This window comes from Nelusetta ayraudi, unplaced genomic scaffold (assembly GCF_046127955.1).
Source record: "Nelusetta ayraudi isolate G7.1 ecotype Tasmania unplaced genomic scaffold, CSIRO-AGI_Nayr_v1 ptg000057l, whole genome shotgun sequence".
NCBI lineage: Eukaryota > Metazoa > Chordata > Actinopteri > Tetraodontiformes > Monacanthidae > Nelusetta > Nelusetta ayraudi.
Genome location: NW_027466107.1, coordinates 1,604,647 through 1,617,273, shown reverse-complemented (window position 1 = coordinate 1,617,273; position 12,627 = coordinate 1,604,647). Strand labels below are relative to the sequence as shown.

The window sequence follows — 12,627 nt, the reverse complement described above, 5'->3', positions numbered from 1 at the left end:
CCCTGATTGAAACACAATTAAAAACTCTTCTATCTGTGGACGTAATGCACAGAGGGAGCACTGCTTTCTTTCTTCTTCTTTTTTTTTTTTTGGCTCTGGTTGCTTTTTATTGTGTCCTCAGACAGCCGCTGTGTGTTTTTAGCCTTTTTTTTTGTGGCTGTAGGAATCAGTGACAGCGATCGTGCATCACACCGTCATCTGGCAAAGGCACCGGTGCAGGGTGGGCCTCGCTCTGTGTGTGCGTGCGGCAGGGTTGGGTGGGAAACTGTGTTTGGTGACCTTTTTCCTCTCTAGATGTTGGGGTCATCGGCACTTCCCCCACCCCACAATCTGATCTCATCCATTAGCAACGCAACTCCAACTACCAAAAGGCCATTAATCTTTTATGATGCATTTGTGTAAAATGGCAAAGTTGTAAGACAACATAAACAAAAAAAGTTTACTGTTAGCCGAATATATTTTATCGCCCATGTCCGTCGGATCACACGGATGATAGTGTTTCAATGCGCAGCAATAACACAAACCCATTGTGTCGGCAGTCAACAAGCTTGATGCTACTCAGAAACCTTCCCCTGTTTCTCCTGCCGGACGTTTGCTTTGTGACTCATGTTTTCCTTCACAGCAGGACTTTTATTTCTATAAAATACATTTTATATTTTTTTTATATCTATATCTGGGAAATTGCTGCTCCCAGCTGACCTCTGCCTCTGTTCAGCCTCACATTGTCGGCCCCGTTTGAGGCAAGAAGAGAAAAAAAACAAAACGAAAAAAGAGTAAACAAACTCAGGAAGTGGCTTAGGTGAATCGATGGTGGTGAATTCATAAATGTAGAGCCAAGTCAAAGCTGTAAAGCTACGTGAGTGTCAGTATGATCGTGTCAGTCCGGGTGTGCTTGGACGCTTCCAGAGAACTCTTTGGCACAGAACTGCAGAAGTTTGCTTTCACCACCAGGGTCCCTGCGCAGCTGATCGGAGCCCAGGAGGTTGTTTTCTCCATCCCGCGGCGCGGTTGCATAAGATGCCTGAGCTCGAGTTTAAATCACCTGATCCGAACACAATAGCATGGGCCTCGGTTTCAGTGATCTGTGCTGACACCGAGGTGGGATCCTGCGGGGCAGCGGATATGTTCCCGGAGACGAGGCAGTAAGCCCGCGGAGCTCCAGGAATATTCTGTTATGTAAAAAATCAGACACCCCTAAAATCCCCATTGACTAAAGCCTCTGGTCGATAACGACCCGGGCGTCAACCTTATTTGCTGTCAGCACAAAATGACAGCAGCATAATCCTAGCATAAAATGTTGACAAGCAGTTTGATTGTAAAGGAAGAGCAAAACCATTGAAATAGGAGCTGTGACAAAAAGTCAAAAAAGTTTTGAAGAAAAGAGAAAAAAACTTATCAAATGACTGAAACATTTGAAGCTTTTATTCACTGCAAAGTTAATAAAATGAAATTGTTAAAAAAATAAAAAATGGACAAAGTGGAAACTTTTAAAGGCCCCAACTTAGGTAATATCCATACAATAAATGCTTTTGTCTTGCTCCACTTTTCAAATCATCCCTTTGTGATGTCATTTAGGAAATTGGTACTCGACCAATACCTGCGAGAGGTGAGTGGCAACATCTCCACCTCTGCTGTTTGAGACCTACTGGTCCATCTTTAAACATGTGAAAGGAGACGACAAATTTTGTAGGCGGCTGTAAACAAGGGGCTAAATATGGAGTTTTTATGAAGAGCTTTCCGCATAAGTAATCAAGGAAGGCTCTTCCACCAGAGTCCAGTGTGAAATGATAAAGGTCTAAAAATGGGTAGCCCTGGGTCCAGCGACTTGCTAGTTATTGGATGAAAATATATGACACACCCTAGGATACCTGCATGTATATTTTTTAGAAAAGACACCAAAGACTCTCCTTTCTTTTCAGTAATGATCTCACTCCCAAGAAGCAGCTGTGACTTCGGTTTGCGGCAGGTTCTGGGTCGGGGGCCTCAACCCGAGGGCCCCTGGGTCGTCTCACCCAGGGAACTGATGACTTTTATGTCCCGGACGAGCTGGCAGAGAGGTTGGAAGGACAGAAGGTAAAGGCATCTGTACATCAACCGCTGCCTCTCTGGCAGACTCCGCTGCCTCTGACTTTGGCTGAGGAAATGATTAAGGCTGCGGGGAGCGTCGCTGACAGTTGGTCGACCTCCACAGCTGGCCAGAGGAGGCCCCTCATCTTGGACTCTAGCTATTGATGACTTATTGACTGGTCATCAGATGCCTTCATTCATCTGTTTGTGCCACATGCTTATTTGTCTCCTCTCCAAGTTTGTGGGGTTTCACTGAGGCTTTGCCAGGCTTGAAGAAAATTAAAAAGACTGCGCTCGCTGAAGCAAGTCGCCAGGTGTGACATGAGTGATTACGCCGCCACTTGAGATCCAGGTGGCTGCCACGGCCGTGACCAGAGATGACCCGTGGGCCAGGTGACACCTAGCTGGCAGACCATGGTGGTGCCTCTGGACAGGTTTGACATCAAAAGTTAAAAAAAAAAAAATAATTCTTTTTTTTTGACTCTATTGTTGTAAATGAGTGACACCGCAAATCTAGTGAAGTGTTATGAGCAGCAGGTGGTGATTATCACTGTAGGTAATGAGTGTGTTGGAAATGTACTTAAAAATAGTAGTATGCAGCTGCAGCACTGTTTAGTAGTGATTTAAAAGAATTTAAAGTGCACGAAAAGTGTGAGTTAGTCGATTGTTTTTTTAGAAAACTATTTAACATCAGGTCATTATCGTTAGAAAACATAAATGTGAGTTCTGCACGGTCCATGGATACAATTTACTGATGTTACCACTGGAGGGCGCGCTCTGACTTTTCTATGACGTCAAAAACAGATTCCATTAAAGCCAACACATGATGTGACTGTGAAAAAGTACACTTGCCATTCGCTGACGATGTGTGTAATCGATTATGTGAATATGAAATAATTTAGCTCCGCATCAAATTACTGCCCTGTACCCCGTGATCGAATAACTTGGGAGGCAAAATGTTGTTGAGTGTAACAAACTGTACCTCTATAACTCAATCCAGTTGTTCTCGGAACTCTATTGGGTTACGCAAACATTTTGGTTTGTTATCATATAAACAGATCTTAATTAGGCAGGTGTTTTTATTCCAATGCCCATCCAGAACATGACAAGAACAGGTTTCATAATTTGGGGGACTATTCCAGGACTATCTGGAACATACGTACACACCCCTCCACTTGGTCACTGTTATTCTGTATACTCTGTTCATACTGTTCATATTGTTTATACTCGCACGTCGCTGTTTATGCTGTTTATACTGTTGATAATGTACATTACCCTATTTATTTATGTACCACCAACATTCTACCTCAAGATTTTCCCATATTTCCCATGTTTTTATATTTTTATCTCAGCTTGTATATAGATTTTTTAGTATTGTATTTCTGGAACTGGGCAATGACATTTCGTTGTGAATTGAACCACTGCTGTGTTTTTCTTCATAATGACAATAAAGAAAGTCTAAGTCTTTTGAGTTCACGCCCTCAAGATTTTCTTTTTTGTAATTGCTACATGGCACACATCTGCGTCACTCTGAACGATGGCAAGTCTCAAAAACAAACAGCTAAACATGAAGAGACAGTATCTGTTGCCTGCCAGGGACACAAGATGACCTTTTACCAGACTGCAAAATGAAGACCCTAAAGAAATTTTGAAAACTAAACGCATAGAGCAATGCATCTCCTGAAGACCCTGTAAAAATGCCTGACTTTATTAATATCACCATCCCTCCCTATTTACTAACCCCTCCTCCCCTCCAGAAGGAAACCTGAATGAGGCCTGTCACTAAGCTTACATGACAGGGCTGCAGGCGCCTGTTAGCAGCCTGACACATCAAGGCAGGGTGAAAATAATATTTTTAATGATGATACTTACAAGATACAGAACTACACCCGTTGTATCTTTAAGTAATGACTGTGACTGTGCATTTAAAACTGCTGTCTTTGTCTCGCTTGCATTTTTTATTTCTGGATGTGACTTTATTTTATTTGCAAATACAGCCTGCAAACACAGGTCTATCTATCTATCTATCTATCTATCTATCTGTCTATCAAGATGAAAAATCGACGCTCGATAACTGGCTGAACAGAATAGCTGCGCTTCATACCAAGCCTGGCCTCTAGATGGCAGTCTTTGAGAGCGCATAATACAGTATCAGAGCGCCTGCTCACATTTCTCCTCCCTTTTGCAACGTCACGTTCATTTGATCCCTGATTGTCACTGCCACGCGGAGGCTTAATGTGTTGCATTTCGGCACAACCTCTGGCCTTAAGATGTATTTGATGCCTCCGTGTGGACACGCCCTTCTGTGGGTTCAACACACAAAGCGGTTTTATGACCCCTCAGCCCGTTCGAGACCGCGGAATCCAAACCCCTTTGATGCAACACTTGAGAGCAGACTGTCCTGACGAGACGCACTGGATCAGCTGCAGATGCTTTCAGAAATAAAAAAAAAAGAAAATAAACAATTTTAATGTTCCTCTTTAATTATTCTCTGAGTCACTGCAGATAATTATGTTGAACTAAGTAGCCTACACTAATTATGATTTCAGAGTGCTGGCTCTATCTTATTGTGGTTTCGTTTACATTTCCCCCACTATGTTTACCGCTCTGTCTCTTTACTGGCTGTTTAAATAAAGCTTAACTTTCCTGTTTGTTTAGCAGATTTTCATTTCTCTACAGAGAACATACCAGCTGGAGAACCTGAGTTATTCCCCTTTAATACCCACCATCAATATTTTAAACCAAAGCTTTTCCTGACACAAAACAAAGCTAAATTCACTCACAAATGAGCCGATCCTCAAACGCAGAGCTGCTTAAGTTTATCTTTCCTTTTGTTTCCTGTTTAAGACGTCTCATCCCACCCTCCACCCTAAAAAAAAAAAGAAGAAGAAGAAGAAGAAGAAGAAGAAGAAGAAAGGGAATTCTTTCAGAGCTGCAACACACAATACAAAATCACGCACACAAAAGAATGCATTTGATGTGAAATATCCAGCTCGGTATGTGCGGATACATGTCAGGCGTGCAGGAGCTTCTCCCGCAAGGTGGCTAATGCGCAGCATGAAAGGAGACTTATGTGCAGGTGAGGTATAAGCACAGAGGGGCTATTCAAATGAAAAGTGGAGAAAACTTATCAGCGTTCTCTAAAGCTCGTTGACAAAAGTTGCCGCCTCGCAGTATCTGTCTGTTTACAGGGACCGTGTGTCACATCTGCGATACAGTCCTCAACAATGCTCTGGGGATTGAGCGTAAACAGGCGCAGTATTTTTTCTTTCTTTCTTTCTTTCTTTCTCTTTTTTTTTTTTTTTTTGAGGCCTCGATAATGTCTCATTGCCTTTATGCAAATGCCGCGGTGACAGCGAGTGAACCTTTGATCCGGGCTTCCTTCTGTTGCAGGGCGAGCGCGCCGCATTCTGAGGGCTGAGGCGGAGAATCTAGGGGGGATTGTGATGGAATCGGGAGCAGAAAACCTGTCAACGTCGCTCGGAAGGTGAATTTGCAGCTGACGCGCCTCCTCCTCGGCCCGAGACAGCCGCATTCACCTCGGGTTAATGGTTGTGGCTGCGAGGGATTGCCGTGCCGCCGTTCCGAGACAAGTTGTCTGAGGACGAGATAGCGCCTCAAATTTCTAATGTCCCCGTCCCTCCCCCACAATCAAGGATGTGTGAAGCTTTTGTATTTGATTTGCAAGATGTTGAGAATGTAACACGTTAGGGTTCCCTTTCTTACTTGGACCTGATGCCCCTACAACTGGCAACACCTCATTTGCAATAAAAGTAAAAATATCAAATTGACTATATACATCAAGGTTTTCTTTTCATATTTTTTTCCTTTGGTGAATGTACATTTTTAGATTAAAAACACAGCATTTCTTTTTGTTGCTAAATTGTATCATTTACTTGGCAATATTTTGTCACGGCGAAAAGCATTTTAGAATCAGTAATGACCAATTTAAGTGCCTTTTCGATTTACAGTTAGCAAATGAGTTTTATAAAAGTTATTTTGACATCTTTTTTTGGGGGGATTATTTCTTTCCCTTCAAGTGCTGTTGGTTTTTCTGTAAATTCTGTAATTTGGCTCGAGTCGTCTATACATAAGAGAAATAGGGTCAACTCAGCATCACAAAAGCAACCCATGGAAGGAATCAAAGAATTACATTATAAACAAAGTGTTTCCTTATTTTTTTCATAAAACAAAAATGCACTGTAAACACAGAGACCTGATGCTAGACAACAAGAAGAGGGCGTTTCCCTTTATGATGCTCTTAGTCACAACTCTGTCCTCTCTGAAAAAAACAAACAAAAAAAACAAAACACACAAAAAAAACAAACAGATTTCACTGTTTCGCCTCGCTGAAGCCTTCTGAATCCGCTGCAAACAAGTAGGGCCACACTGGAAATTCCTGCATACACACAAGCACATTTTCTCTAAAAGAAAAAAAAAGAAAAAGTGCAGTCTTATTTCTTTTGAAACACGTTGTGTGTGTGTGTGTTTTTTTTTGTACAAAGTCAGTCAGGAGACACACACAAAAAAAATGGCTTTAGCAGAAACAGGTTTATTTTATTCCTCTGGTGATAGTGTCAAGGTAAATGCAGCCGAGCTCTCAGTGTGTTTTTTAAGCTCTGTGGCCTCACGCTCCTGTGAGCCATCCTTTCATTTTCATTTCTAAGGATGGCATTTAAAAAAAAACAACAACAACAACAAAAACGTGACGCTATTGAAACAGACAGAGCCTGCGGCGACAAATGGGGGTTATTTCCGCCTGTATTTCTAAACAAGCTAAACTCTGATCTTAAGCTGATTTTCTCGAGGATAATGCTCGGCTATGCGCGCACACACATCAGCAACAGTACACCTGTCCAATCACTCCTTTTGACTGGTAGCGAATTCACGATATGTAAAGAAACAGGTGAGGTTTGTCTAGTGGAAAGACTGCTGGCCCATTGGGGTGAAGAGCTTGTCCCACACCTCCACCTTCATGATGGCCTTGGCGAGCGGAGTCATGGTGGCCTTGATATCGTGATGCGCACCTATGTAGTTGATCCCCGACCCAACGGCTTCCTCCCGCACAAAGCCGTGCTCCCTCTGCTTCTTCTCGTAGTACATCTCTTTGTACAGCTCCTTGTCGCAGCTGCGGTCCGTCTTGTAGATGCCCACCCCGAACCAGTTCTTGTAGAGGTTGTAGTCCCAGGGGACCGAGAACATGATGGCCAAGCTCTCCGGCGGCCCAGTGTTCGACCTCCCGATGAGGTCGAACATTAGGACGCCAATGGTGCCCGTTGCCGAGCTGCTCGACTTTGTGAAAGTGCAGCATTCGGTCATCAGGGGGCGCACTGAGGGCTGAGGCGGGTTGTAAGTCTCTCCGTTTTCCAGGTAAACCCTGGTAAGGGGAGAGCGGTGTTGGTAATAAAAACAAAACAAAACAAGCATTTAGTTATAAGTGGGTATCGCACAAAACCTGAGGAGATCCGGCACAGTTGGGACTCACTTGGGGTTCATCAGGCACCAGTTGTTCGTGCGGTTTGAGATTTCTATGGTCACGCTTCTCTTGCTGTCCACATCGGCTGCAATGGCTTCTGCTGACTCAGTCATGTTGGAGTGGCTGCTGTCTGTGGCAACAGAGGTGACTTATCCGTCTATGAACAAACCAACAACTTATGGCTTCACGTGTCTCGCTTCACGGCGACACACCAACAATAAGGGCGCGTCCTGCTGAGCTACAAGAAGCCAGCCAACTGGCCTCTGTGTGAATAAGGAGAAGGAGAAAGGTGCTGGGCAGGCAACCAAAGTTATGCAGTACGATGTCTGGCCAGGTGGGGGTGCTGGCGTCCCCACCACTGACAATGACGTCAACATGAGATGAAAATGCACTAAATAATAAATTCCCTTGACGGTGCTTTTTCAGATGATCAAATTAATAAACTCTTTAACGCACTCCATTTTATGCTGAAGCATACTGTGATAGGACCCAGCTCTTAATGATGTCACAAAGGGCACAGTTTGGTGACAACACACCCAGGCTGCCAGGCAGCTTCTGCCAATTTGGGCGCAACAAATCCTCAGTGTTAGCAGCACCGAAGGAGGCTAAAAAAAGAGGGCTAAATGTTCTGTTTGGTCGTCCTTCCCTTTGACCAACTGCGTCTCCGTGCCAGAAGTGTGGACGACAAACAACGTGGGGATTGAGAAGGGTTAAGACATCCCCGCTGCATCGATGCCACGACTGACCTTCACCAGAGTGCACATCGGCTGGCAGAAGCCGTGAATGATGCTTTTCCAGCGACTAATGAGATTTGCAAAATGTTGTGAACAATCAGAGAATAGCTGCAGACTCATTAGGAAGGGTACCTCTTCAATTACAGCACTAAGCAGCGTGGGGGTAATGAAGTTAGGAGGATAAAAACTCACTCTGTCTCTCACACACACACACACACACACACACACACACACACACACACACACACACACAGATTATTATCACCCATTTTATCAACGGACATAAGATACAAATCAAACGAATGCCCCATCAGGCTTGTGCAAATGACTCTTTTCTCTTCCAGAGTCACGAGATAATGAGCCACTTACTCTGCTGCCTGTTATTCAAGCCTTAAAATCATTTCAGGTCTTCAGCAGATTCAATTCTTTCAGGTGACTTACCTGCTGCTACGAACTTCAGTCGGTGCGTTCGCGTCCCGAAGTGGGGAGAGTTACCTGGATAGGAAGGGAGGTGCCGGCAGTGAAAAAAAACTTCAAAGATGCTCCAGACGCGCTCTTCCTCCTCCTCCTCCTCCTCTTCCTCCTCCCCCTCTTGCGACATAAAACCAGTCCAACAGCCCACATCCTCTTTCAACACACTTGAAAAAACAAAACAAAAAAATACCCCGTGAGAACGAATGCCCCTGGATTCCCCACTTTGCACCACACCCTGTTGCCGGGCGGCGTTCTTGACACGTTCCTATAGGACAACGTCAATATTTACTTGCAATCTTACTCAATCACGGCCACAGTTTTGTCTGAGGTGGTCTTTTGAGCTCACGCTGAGTGGAATTTTATGCAACAGCTACTAGGCAAGTTAAGACAGACCTGGTCTGCAGCGACGCCTTAACTCTGTGTTTGTGTGTGTTTTTTTTTTTCACTCCTCTGCCTGTTCGACCTCCTGGATTCCCACACGGCTATTGATAACGAAAAAAATAATAGTGATAAAAAGAAATTCTTCAGAGCGAGACTGAGAATCTCTCAGTCAGCGAGGACCAATATTGTGAACGCGCCAATTAAAAAAACATCTCGTCCATCTGTTGCCACTCATAAGAACTGGATGGATCCGGCGAGCAGATTAAAAAATGATTACTGTTCATTCGCAAGGCGAACCGAGTGGAAACAAAAACCCAAAGCAAACAACAGACGTTGGGGCTCTAAAACATTTTATTGCCATAATCACAGAACAGGGTGCCGGGAATGCACCATGTCCAAAAAAAAAATTATTAAAAAAAAAGAAAAAAAAAGCGTTCACAGAGTCAACAGTGAGCCGCCTGGATGATATTACAGAGACGGTACGCTCAAAATTGACATTTTCTCCACTGATGCATCAGGTTGCTGAAACTGGCTGTGTTTGAGCTGACATGAGGACATAATACTGCCTGGTTCTGTGTTTATTTTCATTCTTCCTGAGCTCAGGGTCACGGGGGTCTGCTGGAGCCTATCCCAGCTGTCATAGGGCGAAGGCAAGTCGCCAGTTCATACATAGAGACAAACAACCATTCACACTCACCTGCACACCTACGGACAATTTAGAGTGTTCCATTGACCTCACTTGCATGGTTTTAGACTCCCTGTGTCTCCACGCAGACACAGGGAGAACGTGCAAACTCCACACAGAAAGGCCCCAGGCCCGGAATCGAACCCACAACCTTCTTGCTGTGAGGCGGCAGCGGCAACCACTGCGCATCCTCTTTATTTATTAATTCTAGATTTACTCCTTGGAATCTATGGCCCACATTGGCCGTCTTTGTACCGGAACTGTGTGGAATTCTTTGCTTCTGCGAATGATTACCAGCATGAGAAAAGCCACAAATGCATGATATTTTAAATTTTACGTGAACACAAAATAAATGTGACACTAAGACCATTTTATTTAGAAGACAACATGCAACAGAGGTCCAATAGGACGAAGTTTCTTAAATTTATTCTGCAGGTCGAGGCAACTACAAGCACACAGACACACTCAGATTTCACATTTTGTCGAAAAGCTCTACTTTAACGATGGCTTTTCCGATGCTGGACATGGTGGCCTTCAAGGTGACGTACTCTGCCTGGTATTCCAGGCACGAGCCGCTGCCCTCGGAGCGTTTGAAGCAGCTCTGGTCCTTCCCGTCGTACATCTGCTGGTACAGGTTCTTGTCGCAGGCCTGCGACTGGTCGAACACGCCCACGGCCAGCTGGTTCTTGTACAGGTTGCGGTCGTAGGGCACCGAGAACATGATGGCTATGCGCTTGCTGCACACACTGCTGGCCTTGTGGAAGAGGTCGTAGGTCAGCAGGCCCACGGCGCCCGTGGCCGTGTGGTCGTCCTTGATGAAGGAGCACACCACCGGCTCGGCGCTGTGCACGGTCGGCTGCGGCGGGTGCTGGGAGAAGCCGCTGTTCATGTAAACCCTTCATGGATAGGGATGAAAAAAAGAAAGAAAAAAAAAAAGAGTTTTCGAAGTTTTCCGGAGATTGTCAGTGCGACTTTCGAGAGCAGCGGGTATCTCCGGTGGAGCCCAGATATCTTATGCTGATGGATGGAGTGTGACTGTACGAGCGCCGCTGCGGACTTCTAAGTGACGCCGGGTGTACCTGCGCCGGGTGTGCAATGAGGCAGTGCGTGTCAAGGCGTGATGGATAGGTGGATGTTCTCAGCAAAGTGATGTCACACATGAAAACCACACATCCAATATAACGGCTTGTCCTGCCACGGCAAGATAAATGTGGAGGCGTGGCAGGGATTCCTAGAGACTCAAGGCTTTTTTTTTTTTTAAAAATCACGAAAACATAAAAATATTTATTTCATTGCGGTATTTTTGCTTGTGTCAAGTTATGAAAAACAAAGAGAAGTCACACACGCAAAGCCCATAGTCTCACATTGAAAGTGTGTATGTTTGTTGTTTTTAGCCCGGGATTGTGACTCTGCTCAGGGTTTGGTGATTTTACTCTGACGTCACGGCTGCAATGGGAAGATCCATCAGGGAAATATGGATCCACTTTAGCACCGCTTGCAATATGGTCTCTGACCAGTAAGAGGTAATAAGCCTTACACTGCCGGGCCTTTAATACAGAAATCCTTCTTGTTCACACTCCCTTTATTATTTTTTATCTTTCAGTCACGCAGATGTTAGCAGGAATTTCAAAGAAACGAGGCGGCGAACGAACAGTGATCTGCAACGACCTCCAACTGACAGATGCACCTTGTAAACAGCAAAGCAACAATGGCAGATGCACACACACACACAAACAGAGAGGAGGTGCAAAACAACAGCCTTTGCACACTTACTTGGGGTTGATGAGGCAGTAGCCCGAGGTGACGTTGATCATTTCCATGGTGCAGTTCCTGTTGGTTTCGAGAGTGGCCGACACGGCCTCCGCTTTTCCCGGCATGTTGACTGCAAGTGGGCAAACACACACACGCGCACGCAGCACACACACACACACACACACACACACACAACCAGTTGTGCTGTTACTGCGCACCTTTTCTTACATGAGCATTCATTCCTGTCAACTTCTACTTCCCATCACAAGTCTACGCTACCTGCCTGAGGTCAAGTGAAACGTCTCACACATACATACATACATACATACATACATACATACATACATGCTGATACGTCAGAAATAAACCTTTGTGTGTGTTTGTGTGCATGTATGTGTGTGTGTATATTTACCGTTTGGAGTTTAACCGACGCTGAGTTCCAGCCGACAGTGTCTGTGTGTCAGACCCTGCAGAGAGGTGGAGGGAGGAGTCTTGATTGCTGCAACCCCAGTGAGCAGATGGGCGTGTCCTCAGCTTCCTCCACCCCTCGGTTGTGTTCAATCCCTCAGGACAACCTGGTGTGTTTCAAAAACAATGAGGCGCAAACAGCGCTAACTCGAATGAATTACAGGCTGATTAAACATCTCAGTCAACATTTTTCCCCCCTTTAATGTCAGTTCAAAGTGTTGACACCACCTGTGTGTCCTCACAGATTCCCGTTGAATCGTCTACTCTGTCATTCAGAATTATTATTTTTTTTATTAATGACTGCGTTCCAGATAAGTTCATCATCATCTTTTTTTCTCAAGGGCTTCATGCTGGGTCTTGAACAAATCCCAACCCACTCTGGCGTTTTGCAAGGCGTTGGCTGCTGGAACTACAGGTGATGACTGGCGACGGATTCCTGTGGGAGTCACCCCCCAACTATTCAGTCACGTATTCAGTCACCGTTTGCTTTGTTTCGACATGAACGCGTCAGTTAGAAAGACCGGCTTAAGAGCTGAAAAAAAAAACAAAAAAAAAACATGACAGTGTGTCGGGCCTCGCAAAAAGAGGTC

At 44.9% G+C, this 12,627-nt stretch overlaps 2 protein-coding genes across 2 annotated transcripts; both read right to left on the bottom strand.

Annotated features, from left to right (window-relative positions):
- Window positions 1–6,599: 6,599 nt before the first annotated feature.
- On the bottom strand, window positions 6,600–8,875 carry apnl (actinoporin-like protein). The gene is made up of 3 exons (XM_076038731.1): window positions 8,719–8,875; window positions 7,553–7,673; window positions 6,600–7,444 (listed from the first exon to the last, which is right to left on the bottom strand). Exons 2-3 carry the CDS (start codon window positions 7,654–7,656, stop codon window positions 6,985–6,987), a joined length of 564 nt encoding a protein of 187 aa, XP_075894846.1. The 5' UTR covers window positions 7,657–7,673; window positions 8,719–8,875; the 3' UTR covers window positions 6,600–6,984.
- A 1,291-nt stretch (window positions 8,876–10,166) lies between these two features.
- LOC142896816 (uncharacterized) lies at window positions 10,167–12,125 on the bottom strand. The gene is made up of 3 exons (XM_076038738.1): window positions 11,982–12,125; window positions 11,591–11,699; window positions 10,167–10,713 (listed from the first exon to the last, which is right to left on the bottom strand). The coding sequence occupies exons 2-3, from the start codon at window positions 11,692–11,694 to the stop codon at window positions 10,290–10,292; spliced, it is 528 nt and encodes a 175-aa protein (XP_075894853.1). The 5' UTR covers window positions 11,695–11,699; window positions 11,982–12,125; the 3' UTR covers window positions 10,167–10,289.
- Window positions 12,126–12,627: the final 502 nt, after the last annotated feature.